Source organism: Perca fluviatilis, chromosome 6 (genome assembly GCF_010015445.1).
Source record: "Perca fluviatilis chromosome 6, GENO_Pfluv_1.0, whole genome shotgun sequence".
NCBI classification, from domain to species: Eukaryota; Metazoa; Chordata; class Actinopteri; order Perciformes; family Percidae; genus Perca; species Perca fluviatilis.
This window is the reverse complement of record NC_053117.1, coordinates 26,162,386-26,185,410: the sequence shown is the minus strand read 5'-3', so window position 1 is coordinate 26,185,410 and position 23,025 is coordinate 26,162,386. Positions and strand designations below refer to the sequence as shown.

The 23,025-nt window shown below is 41.8% G+C and overlaps 3 protein-coding genes across 5 annotated transcripts; 1 reads left to right on the top strand and 2 right to left on the bottom strand.

The window, feature by feature from the left end:
* Window positions 1-1,050: 1,050 nt before the first annotated feature.
* On the bottom strand, window positions 1,051-4,400 carry pcna (proliferating cell nuclear antigen). Its single transcript, XM_039802637.1, has 6 exons — window positions 3,957-4,400; window positions 2,784-2,881; window positions 2,600-2,667; window positions 2,316-2,510; window positions 1,700-1,823; window positions 1,051-1,610 (listed from the first exon to the last, which is right to left on the bottom strand). The coding sequence occupies exons 1-6, from the start codon at window positions 4,175-4,177 to the stop codon at window positions 1,534-1,536; spliced, it is 783 nt and encodes a 260-aa protein (XP_039658571.1). The 5' UTR covers window positions 4,178-4,400; the 3' UTR covers window positions 1,051-1,533.
* Window positions 4,401-5,294: 894 nt separating this feature from the next.
* zgc:152830 (uncharacterized protein LOC767682 homolog) lies at window positions 5,295-11,187 on the bottom strand. Its single transcript, XM_039802633.1, has 16 exons — window positions 11,064-11,187; window positions 10,176-10,217; window positions 9,956-10,046; window positions 9,286-9,434; window positions 9,067-9,175; window positions 8,649-8,776; window positions 8,454-8,553; window positions 8,212-8,287; window positions 8,022-8,107; window positions 7,566-7,670; window positions 7,247-7,322; window positions 7,035-7,153; window positions 6,857-6,940; window positions 6,693-6,750; window positions 5,959-6,140; window positions 5,295-5,842 (listed from the first exon to the last, which is right to left on the bottom strand). Exons 1-16 carry the CDS (start codon window positions 11,072-11,074, stop codon window positions 5,705-5,707), a joined length of 1,554 nt encoding a protein of 517 aa, XP_039658567.1. The 5' UTR covers window positions 11,075-11,187; the 3' UTR covers window positions 5,295-5,704.
* A 338-nt stretch (window positions 11,188-11,525) lies between these two features.
* On the top strand, window positions 11,526-22,843 carry fahd2a (fumarylacetoacetate hydrolase domain containing 2A). 3 transcript variants are annotated; one of them, XM_039802635.1, is made up of 8 exons: window positions 11,526-11,680; window positions 13,149-13,420; window positions 16,814-17,030; window positions 19,879-19,938; window positions 20,029-20,191; window positions 21,420-21,528; window positions 22,350-22,437; window positions 22,707-22,843. In XM_039802635.1, the coding sequence occupies exons 2-8, from the start codon at window positions 13,149-13,151 to the stop codon at window positions 22,767-22,769; spliced, it is 972 nt and encodes a 323-aa protein (XP_039658569.1). In that variant the 5' UTR covers window positions 11,526-11,680; the 3' UTR covers window positions 22,770-22,843. The 3 variants fall into 3 exon arrangements, with proteins under 3 accessions (XP_039658569.1, XP_039658568.1, XP_039658570.1); XM_039802634.1 differs by lacking the exon at window positions 11,526-11,680 and adding an exon at window positions 11,687-11,821; XM_039802636.1 differs by lacking the exon at window positions 11,526-11,680 and adding an exon at window positions 12,317-12,339.
* Window positions 22,844-23,025: the final 182 nt, after the last annotated feature.

Here is a 23,025-nt window from a genome sequence, read left to right as displayed (position 1 = left end):
CCGGCTGCCGGCAGGCTTGTGTCTCTTAGCTATTTCCGGCTGCATGTTAAGTGAATTCTCTGAATATTCAACAGTTTTATTCAGTTTGCCCACTGACCTGCATGGAAACAGGCCTGAAGCTCTGAAGCTGCCAGACTCCAACTAACAGCAGCAGCAGAAGGGATCTAATACAAATGGCATGTCCTTGACACTCACTAACAGTCATGTAGGTATAACAAGATTATCACTCTAATTTAACCGACGGGTGCTTTCCATCATGGAGAACAAAATAAATCCACACCAATTGTGATTTGTTCAACTTTTCACCCTTTTGGGGAAAACTACCAAATGGCAATTAAGAGTACATTTCTTCAGAATATGATTTCACAAAGATCACCTGACAAGTGATAATTTTCTCCCTTCCACAAAAAAAGCAATAGTAGCAGAAGAGCACCACCTAGTGGCTAAACCTGGTTACTGCTGCAGCAGTGGAACATAAGTACATTTACTCCTGTACTGTAGTTAAGTACAATGTTGAGTTAATGGTTAACTTACTTTCTACTTCGCTATTACTGAGGGAGGTATGGTACTTTCTACTCCATTTACAGCTACTAGTTATTTTTCAGATTTATACATTGAAAGAAATATGCTTAAGTATTATAAAACCTGTTTTCACAGGTTAGCAGCTCCTCCAGAGACAATTTACCCTCTAAACGCCTTGTCTGGGGTCCAAAGAGTTAAAAACAAATATTTTGCATAAACAAAACAAAAAAAATTAAAAAAAAACAGGTGCCACCCACCCACCCACCCTATCTAAAATGAGGCCTTCCTCGACAGGCTTAAATGTAGCAAGTATTATCAGGTTCAGTGTGAGGAAAATAATTAGCTTAGCTCTGGGTTTTACTTATGATCAAAAAGGAGTCTAATTGAGTGCAGTAAGACTGTTTGAACTTAACATTTGACTGAAAGGCCAATTTTTTCAAAACAAGTCCAAATTTAATCAATTGCTTTGAAGACCTGTAGGCACAGAACAAGTATGTTTTTGTCCACAAATGTCAGAAGCACAAAAAACAAATTGAAAATGTTATCATTTATTTTGGACTGAATAAATGAATACAAAAACATTTGGGGTTGTCTGACAGAGCGAAACCACAGGAAGTATTTACAAATGCATTATCTACAAGGAATGGGATAATTGAAATCTGCTTTCCCATAACGGGCAAAAATAGAGAACGAGAGACACAAAAGTGGTGCAAACAAGTGCTGGAATTTACACCGGTGCTATCTGAACCACTGCCTGTCGCTTTGAACATAAAGAGTCAAAGCACAGAAGGTTTATCACATCACACAGATGGCATCATTAATGCAGCGGACAGATCACAGTTTATCAAAGTTGACACTACACCTGCTGTGAATCTCATTGAACAGGAGATCAGAAACCCCAGACAGAGTGATCATCCCCCACCACAAGATCACGTCAGCCCTTTAATCACTCAGGACAAGTCCCAATCGCCCGTTTTCCTCTATTCTTCCTTTTTGATCCGTTATTATAACTTAGGAAGCTTCTTCGTCGATCTTGGGTGCCAAGTAGTATTTGACGTGACCCATGTCAGCGATCTTGTACTCTACCACTGCAGAAAGACAAAAATAAAAATCCAGTTAGGGCCACAACAGTTTCCGTAAACATGTTATGAATCCAAATAAAGACTAAGGCACTTACCGAGAGGGATATCTGCAGACATGCTGAGGGTGACCGTCTTCGACAGCGGCGTTGCCTTGGTGAAGAAATTCAGGTAGTTGAGGGCAAAGATCAGCTGGACGGGTTCATTCATCTCAATAGTAACCTAAAAACAAAGTTAGGGAAATTGTGAAATGTAACATATGCCATCACAAAAATTAAAATAAGGCCAGATGCAAAACTTTTTCATTGTCCATTATTCTAATCTTATTTTTGAGCAGCCAAAAGGTGACATTATAGCTTGTCAGACTGCCAGCCATTGAAAGTCAAACATTCAGATGACTAGCACATGAGCAAACGTCACAACTGAGAAGCTGTAACTAATGCATGATTAGCATTTAGCTTGAACAAAAATGACAGCAGATTTACAGTGTACTGAATACTTGTTAGATCCTAATCCTCACTTCTGTGGGCAAAAACATTAAATCATAAAAACATTTTTTGGAATAAGAAAGCATGTTATATTAAAAATGAATCATCTATGAAAAGATGAAATGTATGTTAGAACTGGTCAAAGTCATTGCTAAAAAAAAAACCAAAGCAATTGAATTGCTGATGAGGTGAGCACACTTTAACTTGATTAAACACTCCTACTCACTGCCTCATCCTCTTTGTCTACGTTGCTGGTCTGGGACAGCTTGACATTCCCTGTGCCCAGTTCTCCTGAGGCAGAAAACTTGACTCCGTCCTTGGCACAGGAGATCATGACGGCATCACCGATCTGGGACAGGTCCCGGCAGATGCGAGCAAACTCCCCAGAGGGCATCTTCACCACACAGCTGTACTCCTGCTCCTATAGGGAGACAGGCAGATATATGTCAGAACAGTGTGGATAAAATGTATGTTGGACCCAAAAAGACCAGGACTGGGAAAATGACTTACTGGAATACCAAGCTGCTCCACATCAAGGTCCATCAACTTCATCTCATAATCTGAAACTTTCTCCTGGTCTGTAAGAGTGAGGAAAAAAGAAAATTAGGTAAATAAGACATAAGCTGAAGAAACCGAGCTAAGCAGCATCTGGTTCATTTTATTCTGCTTTAATGTCAATAACTCAAAAACTTACTAAGTGTCTCAAACACAAGTGCGAGTGTGTCTGCATTGTCTTCTGCTCTGAGGGTGATGATGTCTTCATTTCCTGCACACTTCAGGATTTTTGACATACTGTGTGAGAGTGATGGGGGGGGGGGGTGACAAGTTATAAACCAAAAAAGGATTGAAAACAAGACCATGCCCTGGTCAAAAGTCAAAGAATAAAACATCCAAGTTACATTTTTAAAAAGCATTGAAAATACACAAACTCATGCAAAATGCATTCAGTTGCATACAGTGTTAGACTAAATACATTTTCATTATCAACCAATCTGCCAATTACCCCAATTAACAAGCTGACATTTGAGATCATTTTTGGAATTTAGAAAAAAAAAAAAAAAAAGACAAAACGATCAATATTATAAAACAAGTTGTTTTCTGTCCATGGACTGACTTCTCATTGTTTCAGTCCTAATTCATTGTCCCCAATTACATATACCTTATACCATTACGTTTAAAATAGATTTACTGCATTAAAGTAAAGTATGTGGGTTTTCACATATGGAAATGTTGCGACATAATCAAAACCGTAAAACCATCCAGAGCACCGGTGTTATGTTACAAAGAGAGAGTCGGCAGTGAAACGGAAGTGGAAGTTCCCGGGTTGAACAACAATTCCCGCCTGCAGAATTTGGCGCTCAAATGACGTTGCTACGTAATGCGCATCTGCTGTCTCTCAAACTGCGACAAATGTAATTCATACACAAAACAAAAGTTGTAACTTGCGGTGAACCAATCGACCTAAGAGTAAATAACACCGGGCAAGCTGCTCTATATGAGTGAAGAGTAAAGTATAGTGGAGAGACATGCCCGGGCAATCCGGCCAAGATGGCCACCGTCTTTGTAAGCTTCAAACGCGAACCATTAAATTTATGCTAACACAAGTTACTGAAGTGACAGTGTGCAACGGTAGGAGTTCGCGATGGGCATAAACCGCGCAGACAAACCAAACCTCAGCTGTTTCTACATCGATTTTAGGGGCTGCCAAACTTCGGCAACTCGACCTGTCAAAATACCTAGCTAGATAGCTAGCTAGTCAGCAGATGCTTAATTTATCTGAGAGCTAACAACCTTAATGTTGCAGCAGATTTACAAATAATATTAATGATCTAGCTATGCATGTGTAACGTCATAATGTCTGCTTCACCTGCTGAGGTTGACTCCCATGGCGAGGTTTCTGTCGCAGCGGTACGAGTCGAAGCCGTCGTGCCGCAGGGTGAGCTGGACCAGGGAGACGTGGGAAGAGTCCATGCTCTGCAGGGAGATGCCGGACGAGCTGACGTCCCAGCAGGCTTCTGTGATCAGATCCTTCAGAGCCTCCAGCACCTTCTTCAGGATGGATCCCTGGACCAGGCGAGCCTCAAACATGGTTGCTGTTAAGTTTTAAGTAGCTGTGCGTAGAATGAAACGAAGAGCTTTTTTGTGTCGCCTTTAGCGTTTCTCCGTCAAAATGGAGGCTGCAGTTTGAGTTATCACCGAGTATAAGAAAAGAGGCTGCTCTAAACGTTTAGTTTCTTTGTTGTCAGCAGAAGTGCAGCACGCAGCTACCTCTCTAACACTTGAGGGAAGGTTTGAGCTGTAAGCGCGCGCTAACGTCAGGTTTTAATGACTCGGCAATTTTGCGTCATTTCCGTATCCGTTGTCGTAACCTCCCTGTCAAGTGGGCAGTGGGAGTGGGCACCGATTTCGGCCATATTGGAGAGGACAATTCTGTAGTCCATGGACAATGAACTCAAGAATCAATAGGGAGCATATTTTAAACAATATATAACCAACACATAGGGAAAAAAGGAGTACAATTCACGTACGAGAAGAGGGATTGAGGAACACCTGTCCTTTCATTTTCAACAACAGGTGTTTACTGACAACTAAAAATTCAATTAATTCTAATATCTTGTAAAAACCACAGCCCCACCCCCATCAACAAATGCACCATATTGCAACAAACATGTTTTTATGCAAACACTGTTAAAGGCTTTTTTCCTCCAAATGAATGTAAGAATATTCTGTTACAACCCATTCATTTACAAACTTGCAATGTACTACTAGAGTTCCAACTTCCTGCCATAGCAACAATACGTTGCTGAATACTACGTATACACATATGTACTGTATGTATATTAGGGAATGTTCCTCTCCTATAGAGTTTAAACATTTGAAAGCTTACTTTTTCACTCTGGCTTTTGATCATCTATGAGTGCTGTGTTAATGATGTGATAGGATTTTAGTAGTATTTACTAGTGGGATTTAATTGTCTTGAAGATTGTTTTATTGTATTTTTTGTACAGCACTGTGGTCAGCTTTTGTTGTATTAATATGTGCTTTATAAATAAATTGAACATTGGTGTGTTCACATAGAAAGTACAGTGTATATGTGGAGATACACAACCATATTTCCTCCTAATATTCTTTCCCCTCTGATAACTTAAGTGTAATATGCAAACCTGGGCAAAAATAATTACATGGAAAGAAGACAGTGACAGTTTTAAATTTCAAATTTAGTTTTATTAATCAATGAATATTGCTTGGTTTGACTGGCACACAGCATCACTTATCACACAACCATGTCCCCGGTTTGTTGCACACATACAGACACATATAAAAAGGATAGTATTTTTATACTGTCATTTAACCCCTGAGTATATATATGTTGATTCAGGCCACTTAAGAACAGGGTCATTGGTGCAGGCAGGACAAATGTCACACCTTAGAAAAGAGAGCAAAGAACATTTTTGGAGAAAAGCAATCTGAGGTATTAAGGAATGTCAGACATGAAAAATTACACGCTTTGCATTACGTGTTGTGGCAGGGATATCCTTTATACTTGGACGGTTCCAAATTTGAGTTGGTATTGAGTGCAGATAGTGTGGTCTGTTTCATACCGGGGCTATCTGTTTAGAGACTATCATACAAGATGTAGTTGGTTGCCATGGCGAGGATGGGGGCTCCCGTTGGGACACCGGGGAAAGGACCACTGGACCCAGCAATGTCAATGTGGGAGTACGGCAGAGGTGCGTTAGAATCCACACCATGCTGTGTTGGAAATTCAGGAATGAAAGTAATAATACAAGTTAATCGCTGCACTTCTTCCATATCATATATTTTTCATACTTACAGACAAATAACTTATTCCGATAATGTGTAAGCACCTTGTCAAGCCCGGAGGCCATGATGAGGAAAGCTGCAGGGGTCTGATGACCTCGAGGTGTAGCGGAGGATGGCAGGTTGTTGCACTGGAGAATATCCTCGTACTCAGACTTTCCCTTGTGGAAGTCATAGTCCTCTCGTCTGATACTGGACACCTCGAACACATCGCCCAACGCCTCTCCAGCTGCACGAGAGAGGACGAAGACCACGTGTTAGTTAGTGATGGAGGAAATAAAGTTGTCTGAAGCATCAAACCACTATGAAGCCGTTGTGCTGGAAATAGGACGGCAAACATGTAGTTTTTTTTTTTTTTTTTTCACAATCAGCTAATAATTTATAATTAATTACTCTCTAAAAAGTCATGACACATGTAAACAACCAGATTCCAAAATTATATAACAGTTTGACCCAAAACACATTCAGTTTATAATTATATTAAAAATATTTACATTTGGGAAGTTTTAAACACAATATTTGATAATCAATTAATCCAAATGCTAAATCTAAATAAATTTGCTGACAATCACAAATCAATTCATGGATTAAATGATCAATTAACATAGTGCTTTGTAGCCTTTATCCTTATAGTTTGACAAAATGATCTTTACCAGCTTTTTCCCCCCGAAGCTTTTAACTACATCTTACATTCTTTCTCAGCAGTTTGCTCAGTTGCCCCCCTCCCCCTCGAAATTCAATACTTCCCAAGTTAAAAAATGAACTTTTCACAGTTTCTTACCTTTCTGCCACTGAGCAGCATTTTTGTTGCGATGGGCCGGTCCATTATCCATGATGATCTACACAGAAACAAACAACTGAGTTCTACTGCAGCCAATTATTTGAATTTGTATTGTTTACATATCAACATCACTCAGTAAGTTGCAGCATTTCAGCAGTACTCACAGAGTAGTTGGGTCCCATGGCTCTGATGGCGTGACCAGTCAGAGTAGCAATAGTAAACAGTTGAGGAGAAATCTCACATACAGCCTGCAGACACAGATGATCAGAGTGAGAAGGGATAGAAGTGCAGAACAGAGTTTAGGATGTACAGATTAGTTCATTAACAACGGGAGGTTGTTACCTTCTCCTTCATCTCACAGAGCAGGTCGACCATCACCATGCGTCCCTCGGCATCGGTGTTTCCCACTCTCACTCTGCGACCCGCACGGGAAACCACCAGTTCATCGGCCACATAGCAATCTGAGAAAACACACAGAAGTGCTCTACCAAAGATCCCAATGACAGAAATGTCAACAGGAACGTGTATGATGAAGAAAAGTGGGTTACACCGACCTGCACCGACACTGTTCCTCACCATGGCCATGGAGCCGATAACCTTCAGATGTTTTGGCTTCAGCTTGGCTAAAGTCTAGAGAGCAGGAGCAGGGGTTAGGAAGGGAGCAGTGCTGCAAACTTAAAACAAATGCATACATTGTCAATATCCAAAATTTTTATTTCTAACTTTTGAATCAGAGCATACAGTATGTGCCTTCTACATCCTCTAAAAGACTAATATTTATTTACTTACATGCAGGAAAATTCATATATACAAATTTTGTGTGTGTGTCTGTGTGTGTGTGTGTGTGTAGGAGGGGGGGAGAGGGGCATTCACCAGGAAGAAGCCAGCCACAGCAGCAGCTCCACACTTGTCCCTGTGCATCCCGGCCATGTAACCACCAGCCTTGATGTCGGCTCCGCCGGTGTCGTAGGTGATGCCCTGGAAACGCCACATAAGAACCAACCTCTATTTATTAAGTAGTCCGTAATAAGGACATTGTCACGTACGGACGCAATGCATGCTCTCTACTACCACACCAATCAGACCATCCTTCCACAAACTTCTCCCTGTTTAGCTTGAAACAAAGGCAGCAACTAACTATTTATTTTTTTATTTTTGAATTATTGATCGATTGATTGTTAGGTCTACAGAATGTCAGAAAATAGTGAGCCGTTAGATTGCGGTTTTGACCTTTATGTTTTAAGGGACATTTCGGTGAGTATATGACTTCATATTTTGATCCTTTAATGTTTTAGCGGTTCAAGGACAGAAGTCAGAGTCTCCTCTTACCTTTCCCACCAACATGAGAGTCTTTTGGACAGGTCCCTCTCCGCAGTACTGCAGCTTGATAACTCTGCCCTGGTGACGAGGTACACCTGTACGAGGAGCAAACTGTGTATAAGTATGCAAAAAATATCTATATTTAAAACAGGTCTTGGGCCATGTTAATAACTGATTAAAACAAAATAGGTTCTCCTACTGTCAGCGCAGCGGTTGACTGCAGCGAGACAGGGATACTCTCTCTCCAGAACCTTCACGTCGCTGATCACTTCGACCTGGAGGTTAATAAAGAGACACATTTGTATGTTTGGGGCCAGAAAAAGTGGCTTTTAGTGCCATTGAAGAACCAAACATCCACTCAATTGACCTGGACTGTGACTGAAATTGACTGTTGGCTTTCACCTAACAATAACAAAATAAGAAGATTGTGTTTCTTGCTACCTGTACAGGGCTGTCTTTGAAGAGTTCCTGGACATACTCAGCCACACGAGGAGCAGCCATACGTTCAGGGTCTGAGCCACCAATGTCACGACATGCCAGTCTAAGGAGGAGAAACCGGACAGCTGATGGTGAATGAGTGAACACCACAACATGAGAAATCTTAGCAGGGAATGAGGTGAAGTGTTTTTAACCCACCTCCCACTCTCCAGAGCTTCGGTTATCTCCACCAGTCTCTTTCCCTCAGCCTCCTCTGCTGCCCACAGACCCAGAACACACACCTTGTAGTCGGTGGGCTTTACGTTCCCCTCCCGCACTTCAAGGGGCTTTTTGAGGAAAAAGATTAGAACAAGTGAGTGTACTTTTTGCCAGGCTTACACTTTGTTTTTAATGTTCTGAGCTAGTATTTTATATTTAGATACATGCAGATACAACTTAGACTTTGAAACTCCACACTACAAAACATATTATATAACCATTTTTGTAGTATATTAGCAAAGTAGTACTTCACAGGACTACTTTTCCTCTTTCAGAAGGATCACTCAAGATGGATTAAATGCAAAATGTGAACAGAGTCTCTATGTAGGCCCTGGATGAGAAGGAGTTATTATCTCACCATGTAGAGAGCATGAAGGGCCCCGAGTGCAGCCACCACGGTGCTGTTCTTATAGTCCTGGTGTGGAGGGCAGACCAGCAGGGGGCGCTGCATGCCTGCTTTCAAAGCCCTGAAAGGACACACAGGGGAGCGAGACAAAGAAACCTGGAGTTAAACCAGCAATATGAGACACTGAAGGAAAAAAATTAAAATAAAAAAACTTCCATCATATCAACTGACCTTTTGATGCCGTTGACCGCTGCATCACTGAAGCGCCTGACGTCATCGTAGTCGCGGTTTACCGGGCCAGTGGAGGCAAACACCAGGCGGTTACCAGGGAGACCAGGGACCCTCAGGACCACCACCTCCTCCCCCAGACCGCTGTCCACCTGAGGGAGAGCAGATAAGGAAAGTAACACCACACAGGAAAACAGAGCCACTATAGAACATGGTGGCACGGTTGCCACCTCACAGCAAGTAGGCACTGCTGAGTACTGGGTTAGACCCCCGGTCTGGGCCTTTCTGTGTGGAGTTTGCATGTTCTCCCTGTGTTTGCTTGGGTTTTCCTCCCACCATAAAGACATGCATGCTAGGCAACTCCTGCCATTGCCATTGATGTAGGTACTGGCTTAACAACTGGAGTTGACCCTTTAAAATGAACATTGTCTACTTGTCATCTACATTCACTGGTTGTACAGTATATGGCCAACACAGGCCTGAAGAGGTGAAATTATCAAGTAATTCACAAGAAAGCAGCATAAATGTTGGGGAAAAACCCTGTAAGAACATATTGTCATGGGACATGTCAATTCAGTCTGGTTATGATAGAGACAAAGGACGATCAGGTGAGAAAATACATATTTTTATAGTAAGCGAATTTGATTGGCTGCAGGTGGTAGAAGAGACTTACAGAGCTGTAGTCCTGCAGCGGTGCTTTCAGACACTCGAGCTTGGAGGGCAGCGTGTCATGGCTCTGGGTCACCAACACGATGCCATCAAAACTAAAAAAAAAAAAAAAAAGACAACACTGTCATCTAACAAAAATGTCTATTTTAAGAAGCACCAAATAACTTTCCAGCACCCTGGCAGCTGAAGAGGAGTTTTTTATTTTAATTTTAATTAATACTCACTTCTGGTTCTTGATGTCGGTGGACCATTCAACAGGCTGGACGCTGCACAGAGAAGCACACAAAGAAAAGTTATTTCCTCTTGTGTAAGCAACGTCAGCATCAGTTAGGATCAGGGGTGTCGGACTTAGGGGGCTGAGTACACAGAAAGATGCTAGAATGAATAGCTGTAGATGTGGGGAGGGGCCCACAGAGAATGCCTTTGTACAGGGCCCAGAATGTTGTGCTACGCCCCTGGTTACGATATCTCAGACACAGTGATCCAATCATCGGTTTTTATAATCCATGGTAATGATAACAAAGAGGGTCAAAGTGCGGAAACATGTAAGACCTTTGAGATCTGCTTCAGTTTAAGCTGTTAAAAGAGTGGGACAGGTTCCACTCCGCAACATCAACACGTAGCACCCAGTGTTCACTTTTATAGGGAGCACTCACCAGAGTTTGTGCATGATAATGTTATAAATATCTTGACTCGTCAGACATTTCTGGTATCATATGACACTTGCTAACACACAAGGGAAGTTTAGTAAGACAGAAAGTGAAACCTCAGCAAAAAAGCAAAACAAGCCTGTGTGGGGCCTTTTAGTGGAAACTAAATCCAGAAATGAGCAAACCTTTTTTGCAACATGAGAGGATCAGATTTTCTACTTTTGAGCTGTGAATATATCAACAAATTAAGCATCACAGATAGCTTAAATTACTAAATTAAAATCAAATGTCTCAATTGAACCAGTTGAAGAATTGAATTATACAGCAGCTGTGACAGGAAATATAAACAAAAGCTCTCTGCGTCTCCTGCACAAAGCGCACGCGGCGGAGAGCTGCACGTTAGAAAACCGTTGAACACACAAAGGACAATCAGCCGGTTAAAATAAAAGCCGTAAATCTCACCTGGTGCACATGTTGGTCCTCTCGCTCCGGTGGCTTAAGGATGAAAGAGGCGCTGACAACGGTTTCTTCCTCCAGTCCTCTCCGGTTGATCACATGATCCGTCAATATGCACTCGTGCTGCCTTCGCGGGATTCTCGTAGCTCGTAATTACGAAATCTAAGTCATAAAATACTAATTTTATCTGATTGAAAAGCTTTGGGTGTTATAGAAATATCAAGTACCTTGTGGTTCCACATGAAGTAGTTAGTGTGTACTCGGAATCTAGTGAAATTGTTAATTATATCGTTATGGAAGCTAGTTAGTTGTAGGCTATCAAGTGCGCGAAAGTAGCTAAATTCCCACTGCTCGTGAAGGCCCGTTTAAGGATATGGTAGGGAATTGTAGTTTATCTTTTACTGTCTATGTAGTTTCTAGAGCTAATTCAACTAACGCGATAAGCAGCATTAAGATGATCACATGACCAACATAGCACTTTTATTTAGCAACATGGCTACACTGTCATTAGCTTTCGTTGGGCACGTTACCCAGACTTTACCTCGCTTCTGACTTGACTGACAGAACTACAAACACTAACCGGAAGTAGTTAAATGTAGTGTTTTCTGTGCAGAAAGGAAGAGGTGAGTAACTAGTGACAGTACAAAGGGCAAGGCAGAAGTAATCACTGTCTGTCAGTAGCAGTTTAAAGTGTCACTCTCCTTTTGAAATGGCATTTTATCTCAGATAAAAATCATACTGCACAGCTTCAGTTCGAGCTGCAGGTAGGCAGGTCATGCTTTTATTGTCGTGGTTATGATTTACAGCTCTATTATCAAGTGATAGCAGACACGGATAAGTGTAGCTACATTGCAGTTGGTAGGCTACGTGCAGTTTAGGGTCCCAAATTCCCCATACAATGTCCTAATTAATTATGAACCTGCTAAACCACCTGTCTCAAATAAGACCCTCGTCACTTGTGACACAGTTTTTGGAAAATAATTTGGGACACTAAACTGCACGTAAGCCATTGCGGATGCGGACATGATTTGGACTTGTATCCATTTTGACAGCCTTCTCTCGACAAACTAGGTTGGGTAGCGAGTAGGCCTAGCGCGGGTGTAAGAGTATTGGCCGTTTAAAACCTTTCCTTCAGACAGTTAAAGTCAGAAAAGTAGGATAAAAGCCTGAAGAAATTTCAGAAAGTTTAACAAACAGGTGTTTTTTTTTTTTTATAGGAACATGCCAGAATTGTGTTTCACACAATTTGCCAGCTGCCTCTGTCCGAAGAAAGACCAATGTGGTAGTAGAGATGGCCCATCTTTTTTTCGGCCAAACATTTTTTGCTTCTCGATACTGATTCTGATACACTGAACTTGCGTATCGGCCAATACCGAGTAGCCTACCGATCCGATACCAGTGTTTCATATATTTTATTATGTTTTAACAACTGTATACTACTATCCCTATATGGATGTGATATTATTTCTATCTTTGTTGTCGGTCTGGCTCAGGTTAAACTCTTTGTGAAACATGAACAAACAAATGAATGCCACAGGACTTTCTTTTATTATGCAGTTATAACGGAAAAAAACATAAAATACTTTAACGTAGATTTTCTTTAGGTCTTTATTACGTGGTATCGGATCGGTGCATAAACTCCAATACTTCTCGATACCGATAACAGCGTTTTAGGCAGTATCGGAGCCGATACCGATACTGGATGGGCCATAGACATGGAAAGGTTATGTCCTTTTAGAGCAGGACCAGTGCTGAAATGATAAGTCAAGAAATCTATTAGTTGACTGAACTGTAAATACAGATTTTTTTTGGGGGGATAAAAGATTACTTGAAAAATGCCAAACTTCATATTGGTTCCTGGAACAACAGCTCGTGTGGCTGTAGTTCCAATGAGACAACCTGTAGGGGGACATAAGTGGGAAAAGTTACATAGTGTTGCTTTAAATGGGAGGATTTGCTGCTTTTGCTCTTTTTTTATTCAACTTTAAAATCAGTGACAAACGGAAGAGATTGGAGAGCTTCAAGGAAGAACTTGTATTTTTCTTCCTCTTCTCCTCCTCACATCACTTTCACTTCTTGTGTCCTCAACAGATGAGACTTCCTCTTCGCTGCTTTTGCATCTTCAGGAGTTTATTCTCTCAAAGGCAACAAAGGACAGACCCACAGAGGCGAGGCCTGAGTGGTGCAGCAATGCGCCTGGTGCAGTTTCATCGCCATGGTGACGGAGGAGACATCAGAGTGGGCGTGGAGCAAGGTGACGAAGGGCTGGGTGTGGTTGATCTGAAGGCGTTTGACCCGTCCATGCCCTCGACCATGAGAGAGCTGCTGGAGCTGGGAGACCAGGGTCTGGAGTGTGCCCAGAGGTATCTACCACATTCAGTCTTATTATTACTAAATACAGTGCATACGGAAAGTATTCACAGCGCTTCACTTTTTCAACATTTTGTTATGTTATAGCCTTATTCCAAAATGGATTAAAACTATTTTTTTCCTCAAAACTCTACGCATAATACCCCATAATGAGAACTTAAAAAAAGTTCGTTTGAGATTTTTGCAAATTTATTAAAAATAAAATAACGAAGAAATCACTTGTACATAAGTATTCACAGCCTTTGCGATCAAGCTCAAAATTGAGCTCAGGTGCATTCTGTTTCCACTGATCATCCTTGATATGTTTCTACAGCTTAATTTGAGTCCAACTGTGGTAAATTCAGTTGATTGGACATGATTTGGAAAGGCCCACACCTGTCTATATAAGGGCCCACAGTTAACAGTGCACGTAGGCCTGTCACGATAGTCAATAAATCAATTAATTGCACGATAAAAAAAATTAGCTCGATCATTTTTCTGGCCGCGATAATTTCCATTTGCATGCTTGTTTGTTTTCTCTCTCTCTCTCTCTCTCTCTCTCTCTCTCTCTCTCTACCAGAGAGACTGGAGGACCACTCTCGGTTCCTTAGCGTAACGAGGAGTGAACCCTCTTTGTCAGGCGCATGGTCTTTGTGTGGGCAGGACTCCGGACGGAGAGAGAGAGACAGAAAAAAATAAAAATAAAAGTATATGAGCGATATCAACCGTGTTACTCGGCGTCCCGTTTTCTCCCTTTCATTCCAAACCACACAGCTGACAACCTACAGGTGGAGGCGGGGGACAGGCTCGGATAAATATAGGGTACTAGGCTCGGACATACACACCGCTGTGGACTTGTGTCAGTCTCGCAAGCGGTTTCAGGAAAGTGGCTGCATGTGTTCAACACACAAAACATAGCACAGAACATTAACCGGTACAAGCCTACAGCTGTCCGCGGACACGGAGTGTGGAAAGTATGTCAGAGTTGCGTGTGTGTGTGTGTGTGTGTGGTGTGTGTGTGTGTGTGTGTGTGTCGGCCCGCCCCCACGAAGCTCCGACCTGCAGAGGAGCAGAAGCCGCACCTTCGCCAAAATGAAGGCTGAAAAACAGAACTATTTTGGTACAAATGTTTACTCGCCATGTGGCAGATAGCCATATAGATAGATTAAGTGTATTAATTATATATTATTTAAATGTAATATTTAGTGTTAAATAATTGTTAAATGTAGTACAGAGTCTGTAGTCTATCGCACAAACACTCGAGGAATGCTGCAAACGTTTGACAGCCAGCAGGCTATGAATTACCTGGGAGAACATACGTGTCACAAACGGCAAACAAACAGCGTGAAAGACTAAAGAGATCAAAGACATATTGTGGATATTTAAAATGTCTTCCAGTTCCAGTGTTAAATATTCTTTAGAAATAAAAGTTTATTGATCTTTGAAAAGGTGTACCTGCATTATTATGCCATTATCATTATATTAGATGAAAATGGTCTCTCAACGACAATATTATCGTTTATCGCAATAATTTCTGGGACAATTTATTGTTATCGTGACAGGCCTATGTCAGACCACAAAACAAGCATGAAGTCGAAGGAATTGTCTGTAGACCTCAGAGACAGGATTGTCTCGGGAGCACAGATCTGGGGAAGGGTACAGAAACATTTCTGCTGCTTTAAAAGGTCCCAATGAGCACAGTGGCCTCCATCATCCGTAAATGGAAGAAGTTTGGAACCACCAGGACTCTTCCTACAGCCCACCAATCAGGCCTGTATGGTAGAGTGGCCAGACAGAAGCCACTCCTTAGTAAAAGGCACATGGCAACCCGCTTGGAGTTTGCCAAAAGGCACCTGAAAGACTCTCAGACTCTGATGAGACAAAGATTGAAATTTTTGGCGTGAATGCCAAGCGTTATGTTTGGAGGACGCCAAGCACCGCTCATCACCTGGCCAATACCATCCCTACAGTGAAGCATGGTGGTGGCAGCATCATGCTGTGGGGATGTTTTTCAGTGGCAGGATCTGGGAGACTAGTCAGGATTGAGGGAAAGATGAATGCAGCAATGTACAGAGACATCCTTGAAGAAAACCTGCTCCAGAGCGCTCTTGACCTCAGACTGGGGCGATGGTTCATCTTTCAACAGGACAACGACCCTAAGCACACAGCCAAGATATCGAAGGAGTGGCTTCAGGACAACTCTGTAAATGTCCTAGAGTGGCCCAGCCAGAGCCCAGACTTGAATCCCATTGAACATCTCTGACAAAGGCTGTGCACCGACGCTCCCCATCCAACCTGTGGAGCTCGGGACGTTCTGTAAAGAGGAATGGGCCAAACTGGCCAAAGATGGGTGTGCCAAGCTTGTGGCTTCATATTCCAAAATACTTGAGGCTGTAATTGCTGCCAAAGGTGCCACAACAAATTATTGATTAAAGGCTGTGAATACTTATGTATATTATATTTTCGTTATGTACTTCTAATAAATTTGCAAACATTTAAAAAAACCCTTTTTCATGTTGTCATTATGGGGTATTGTGTGTAGAATTTTGACGAAAAAAAGTAATTTAATCCATTTTGGAATAAGGCTGTAACATAATTAAATGTGGAAAAAGTGAAGCGCTGTGAATACTTAACGTATGCACTGTACCTTTGTCCTAATTGGTCCTCAGTCATCATCATCTTCCTTGATTATGCTTTTCTTTTTACCAAATCATCGTCTTCCTCGTCATACTCAACATCTTCTTAATAAATCATCTTCACATTTACTGTAATCTACTTAAATCAGCACGTTTTTTTCTGAATAAATGTACTCTCCAAAGATTTAATTTGCTTAATCATTTTCATCCTTCATCCTAATCTTCTCTTCTTAAATCCTCACGTTTCTAAATCAGAAACCTATTCTTGTTTAATAGTCTTCATAAATCACGCTCATCGTATAAAACACAGATGATAAATCACCATCTTCCTCAATCAAGTAAATTGTCAAGTCTTAAATCATCATCATCTTGTTCCAACATCAACATCCTTTCCTGAATTAACATCTTCCTCTTCTCCCTAAATCATTACAACCATCTTCTTTGTGCATCGTTAAATTAGCATCTTCCTCCTACATCCTCTTTCTTCCTAAAACTTTATCTGCCTCAACATCTGAGTCTTCCTCTTCAATCAACTGCCGTGGGTTTCCTAGGTGCCGATTTTACAAATCAAGGAATTGTCAGGGAGAACGGGATGGTGCATAAGATCTTCATTCAAGCAAAAGGCCTGAGTTAGACTGCAGAGCAACTGAAGGCCTCTCAGCATTCCTTGGTTTTATACATTGAGAGCGTAGACTGCGTCAAATCTTACTCAATCACAGTACTTCATTCACCTACCAAATCATCATCTTGCTAACTCCTCCTCCTCCTCAGAGCCTTGTCGTCCGGTCAGTGTGTGGTGGAGCGATCGGACATCCAGCTGCTGTCTCCTGTGTTGGCCCCGGAGAAGGTGGTGTGTGTGGGTATGAACTACCGGGACCACTGCCTGGAACAGAACGCCCCGATCCCCAAAGAACCGATCATCTTCAGTAAATTCCCAAGCGCCATCACGGGGCCGTATGATGACATCATACTGCCCTCAGAGAGCCTGGTGAGAAACTTTATGCATGGTCTTTGTGTGGGCGGGACTCCAGAGAGAGAGAGAGAGAGAGAGAGAGAGAGAGAGAGAGAGAGAGAGAGAGAGAGAGAGAGAGAGAGAGAGAGAATAAAAGTATATCAACCGTGTTACTCGGCGTCCCGTTTTCTCCCTTTCATTCCAAACCACACAGCTGACAACCTGCAGGTGGAGGCGGGGGACAGGCTCGGACATACACACGCTGTGGACTTGTGTCCGTCTCGCACAGCGGTTTCAGGAAAGTGGCTGCATGTGTTCAACACACAAAACATAGCACAGAACATTAACCGGTACAAGCCTACAGCTGTCCGCGGACACGGAGGTGATGTGGAAAGTATGTCAGAGTTGCGTGTGTGTGTGTGTGTGTGTGTGTGTGTGTGTGTGTGTGTGTGTGTGTGTGTGTGTGTGTGTGTGTGTCGGCCCGCCCCACGAAGCTCCGACCTGCAGAGGAGCAGAAGCCGCCTTCGCCAAAAATGAAGGCTGAAAAACAGAACTATTTTGGTACAAACATTTACTGCCATGTGGCAGATAGCCAGATAGATTTAATTTATTAATTATATATTATTTAAGTGTAATATTTAGTGTTAAATAATTGTTAAATGTAGTACAGAGTCTGTAGTCTATCGCACAAACACTCGAGGAATGCTGCAAATGTTTGACAGCCAGCAGGCTATGAATTACCTGGGAGAACATACGTGTCACAAACGGCAAACAAACAGCGTGAAAGACTAAAGAGATCAAAGACATATTGTGGATATTTAAAATGTCTTCCAGTTCCAGTGTTAAATATTCTTTAGAAATAAGTTTATTGATCTTTGAAAAGGTGTACCTGCATTATTATGCCATTATCATTATATTAGATGAAAATGGTCTCTCAACAACAATATTATCGTTTATCGCAATAATTTCTGGGACAATTTATCGTCCAGCAAAATTTGTTATCGTGACAGGCCTACCAGTACATTTTCCGTTAAGTTTACGGATGTTTCTGTTAATCCAAATATGGAAAATTCTGTATATATATACACAGCATATGCTCTGTGCATTTTACCAGGGACATGCACAGTTACGGGCTGTTGTTGCCGGGCAACTGCCCGTTTGCCCTGAATGACTTAGCTGCCCTTCTGATAATACGACCATCATTACCAAAGTTAAATCAAATTAAATCGCTATATCATCCAATCTTGCCCTCAGCGATGCCCATTGCCCCCAGTCACGTGACTGTTTTATATTCTCTCACACATGGAGCACCGCATATGAAAGTTACTCCGTAACGTTATTCCTGCCCCACATACGTTTCATACTGAAGGTTGTCATGACATTGTGTAAAGACGTTTTTTTTTTTATGTTTCCTCATTCCCCAAAACACAAAACAACACTTGATTAAGTGTCTGTAAGAAGAAGCAGGCACAGAGCCAGAAGTATAAGGAAACAGAATTTCAGACCCATCAGCAGATGGGCAGATTTGGGCAGACATGTTCTGGGACCGCCCTACATAGTTGGAGATCTCAATGTTGAAGTCAAAGTTACACCCTTCTGTCAGACAAAGCCAGTGGAGAACTGAATGTGACTTTGCAGCTTATCTCGCTCCCATTGGACTGAGATCAAATGCTTAGAAAAGTCACCTAACCGCTGAGTGGCAGCAGCCGGAGTCTGAGAAGATATGATTGATTAGAGGAACACATCAGGTGATGCTGTTGCACAACACTGAACCACCTGGTTCATGGGATGTAACTTTTACTTTTGTTCTTTTTTATGCTTAATGCTGGACCAATGTCAAAGACTATTGTTCCCATCAGTCACAAAAGCAAATTTGAGGAACTTTTCCTAATTTAGCAGTTTCCATCAACATTTTCTAATGCGATACTTCAAAATGCGCATAAAAATACGTTGATTATGACCTCATAAGGCGCAAGATTCCAGATCGGCCCATCTGAGCTTTCATTTTCTCAAAGGCAGAGCAGGATACCCAGGGCTCGGTTTACACCTATCGCCATTTATCTATACCTGCCTATGGTCCCAGGGGACCATAGGCAGGCTGGGGGAACGCATATTAATGTTAAAAAACCTCATAAAGTGACATTTTCATGCCATGGGACCTTTAAAACCAATCCTATAAATAACAGGGAGCCAATGAAGAGAAGATATACAAGGTATAATGTGTGATCTATGTTGCTGCAAAGCTTTGGACCAGTTCCAGTCGAGATAGAGATTTGTTGAGGCAGTTAAACAAGGCGTTGTAGTAGTCGAGGCATAATGTAATAAAAGATTGGATGACTTTTTTTTCCTATAAATCTTCGTGTCCAAGTTGGTGTCTAAATTTGCAAAGTTCCTTTCAGCAGAGATTTCTCACTGAGCTGAATATTTAGTTTAGGATCCAAAGTAATCCCCAAGAATTTTTTACACTGGTTTTAGCATTTTATCAAGCAGGTTAATTAAATTGGAGTATTGTGCCCATCAGTATCTGGGCAAATGGAAATAAACTTTTTTTTGATAGTTGAGTTGTAAAAAAGTACTTACAAGGGTAAACTTTATCCCCAGCAGGAGACGAGTGTCATTTTGCATCTCTTGAGCACTTTGTCTAGAAATAAAAGTTAAGACAAATGTGCTTCACTCTTTTTGTCCAAGACGTTTTTTTTTTCAAGAGATGGGAACACAGGACACTGTGTGTTGGGGTCTCTTCTTCACGTTTTGTCTCCCAAGTCCTTACTATATTTGAAGTATTCTTTACTTTGTCGTTTTGTGAAGACACTACCGAATAAAAACCTGCTTGGAATTCATGTGTAGCTTGTTATTGGGACACTGTTGTATTTGCTTCTGTCAGGAGGTGGACTGGGAGGTGGAGCTGGCCTTTGTGATTGGACGAAGAGGAAAACACATCAAGGTGAGCGTTGCATCACCGCCTCAGATGGCCACGACACTTTGACGCTCTGGTCTCGTTCTGACTCCCATTTCCTCTCCCCTTGTTGTTCAGGAGGAAGACGCTCTTTCCTACGTGGCCGGGTTCACTGTGGCCAATGACGTCAGCGCACGCGACTGGCAGATGAAGCGCAACGGAAAGCAGTGGCTGCTGGGAAAAACGTTTGACAGCTTCTGTCCGCTGGGCCCTGCTTTAGTGACCACCAACGCTGTGAAAGGTGAGAGGGAAACTTGAAATCAGCAGGGAGAGAATTAAAGACAATCTGGTGAATCACGTGATTATGATAAATAAGTCTCAATGGATTTCTGCGGTTGAAAACATTCCAGATGAATGTGCGTTATATTTATGTCACGATCGTGGCAATATCAATCTAGAATTCATAAAAAAATTCAGATTAATCTCCGAGTCAAGGATATGAATCTTCAGGCTCAGCATGAGGTGCACGATAACCCTCAGTATAATAGCTACAATAAACGACTCGTGTTGTCAGATTTTGGTTTTGAATGATCTTTTTGCTGAGCGCTGTGTACAGAACGGTCTAAATTTAGGTGTGGTTCTTACAATTTGAAACTTTCAAAGAGGAGATATTTAAGTAACTTTGTTAAGAAGTAAATCGATACTTGGGATTGATCCTTGCCCTGGTTAATAGATTAACATAGAGTTCATTAATCACGCCAAGTTTGTTAAAATAATAATGGCTACTTTTAGGTTACTATTAAATATTTAGACTTGTGGTAACCAAATATTATATATACGTACTTTAAATAATGCAATTTAACACAATTGTCAAAGAATGACAGAAAACCAGTAGGGATTAGGGAATAGAAGTGTAATATTTATTAAGCACAAGAATTTGACATTTTTGTCAGATATCGGTCGGTACTTCCCAGCTGTACATAATTTTTTTTTTTTTTTTAAGATTATGTTTTTGGGCTTTTCCGCCTTTAATTTGACAGGACAGCTAGATGAGAGGGGGGAGAGAGAGGGGGAAGACATGCCGGAAATTGTCACAGGTCTGATTCGAACCCTGGACCTCTGCGTCGAGGCATAAACCTCCCAGTATATGTGCGCCTGCTCTACCCACTGAGCCAACCCGGCCACATAACAATCATTTTTAATATTATTAATGAATTAACGTGGCCTGGACCAAGATAAGAGGCAGAAAATTGATGGATGGACCAACTAACCACTGAAAAGTTCATTTAGGTTTTTGTCCATCATGAGAGGAGCTTCCTATCTCCTGCAGTGAGCAGCGGTGACAGTGTTTGCTTTGAAACGCCACAACAATCCCTGTCGCGCCACCTCACTTGTAGTTTGTAGATGATTAACGTCTCCCAGCCCGCAAACACCGTCTTACCTACGGCAGGCAAATATTCAGGAGCTTTGTAAATTGAAGCCTTTTAATACCTTCTAAGGCCTTTCTGTTTTAATCACTCCCCCTCCAGATCCTCACAACCTGGGCGTCCGCTGCCTGGTTAATGGAGACACAGTCCAGAGCAGCAACACTGATCAGATGATCTTCAAGACGGAGGCGCTGGTCGCCTGGGTCTCAAAGTAAGTCCACACTGTGCACTATTTCTGCTCATGATGGTGGGCTTTTTGCGTGATCAAACTTCACAGATTTACATAATATATTCAGAACTCTTACATTTTTATGCTTCAGTAACTTGAGCTGAGAGTGCAGTTTCCATTTCAGAAATTATGCAAATCAAATCATGTCAGAAATAAAAAAAAAATAAAATAAAAAAAAGGAGCACTGTGCGAGCACAAAGCTAAAATTACACGCTTCAACTAAGACTGCTCCACCACAGCTGGCACCCTTTTACCCTGAAGCACCCTGACCAACTGGAGCGTTCTGTGATCGGATCGGAGATTGTTACTGGTGACAATGCCGGTGTTGTTCTGTAAAAATGGCAGTCCATGGCACCTTTCACAGGATCTGGTTATACACAAGGATACTCTGGGGAAGTTATTGTTTTGCATTGCCTCATTTAAATTTGTTGACCAACTACTGTACAAGGCACACTTCCCACAGTCACTAGGGGCAGTGGTGGCCTAAAGGTTAAAGAAGAGAGCTTGTGACCGGGAGGTCGTCTTTTCAATCCCCAGACCAACAGGATAAAATCTGGGTGGGGAAAGTGACCCTCCCTCATTACCACCACTGAAGTGCCCTTGAGCAAGGCCCTAAACCCTAACCACTCAGCAGTGGCCAGCAGATCAGACTGTGGTTGTACTGGGCAGCTTCCAGGTATGACTAACTGTGTGAATGTACAGGTCGTCGTTGCAAATGAGTTCTCCATCGACTTACCTGGATAAATAAAGGTTAAATTAAAATAGCAAGTCATGCCACGGTGTGCTTCTTTTTCTCCTGTCAGGTTTGTGACATTGACGCCAGGAGACGTTTTCCTGACAGGCACTCCTCCAGGCGTGGGTGTGTTCAGAAAGCCACCCGTCTTTCTCAAGGTGATTTAATGTGGGAAACTGACAAAACAATTAGGACATGTAGTATGAGTAGTTTCCACAAGTTCTTGTGTCTGTAGCAGCACATCAACTCTAGTTTTACTTTCATTTTATCCAAAAGAAATTGATGGCTGCATTTAAAGTACTTATTCTATGATGCAGAGTTAAAGGGACTCTGTATAGTCCATAACAGTGTTTTATGAGGGAGTGGTTCAATTTAAAAGAAGTAAAAGGTGTATTTTAACTATGTGTTTAATTGTTTCTCCTTTCAGAAAGGAGATGTGGTGGAGTGCCAGATAGACCAACTAGGCTCCATTATCAACAAAGTGGTCTAAACCCTGAGACAATCTGCTGTTAAACTGCACTTCTGATCGGCTGCTTCGCACAATAAATGACTATTTTCAAAGAGTTTCAATGTTTTTGTTTCTTCTACTAGAATGTGTGAAAATCCGCTGGAAATGTATAAAAACATGTTTCCTGATGAATGTTTTAGTTATAATACTACAGTAATTGTGAGGGAGGAGAACATGGTATTTTTACTACATGAAACCATATCATTACGTGACTCAACGTGCCGTTTGCAGCTTGACC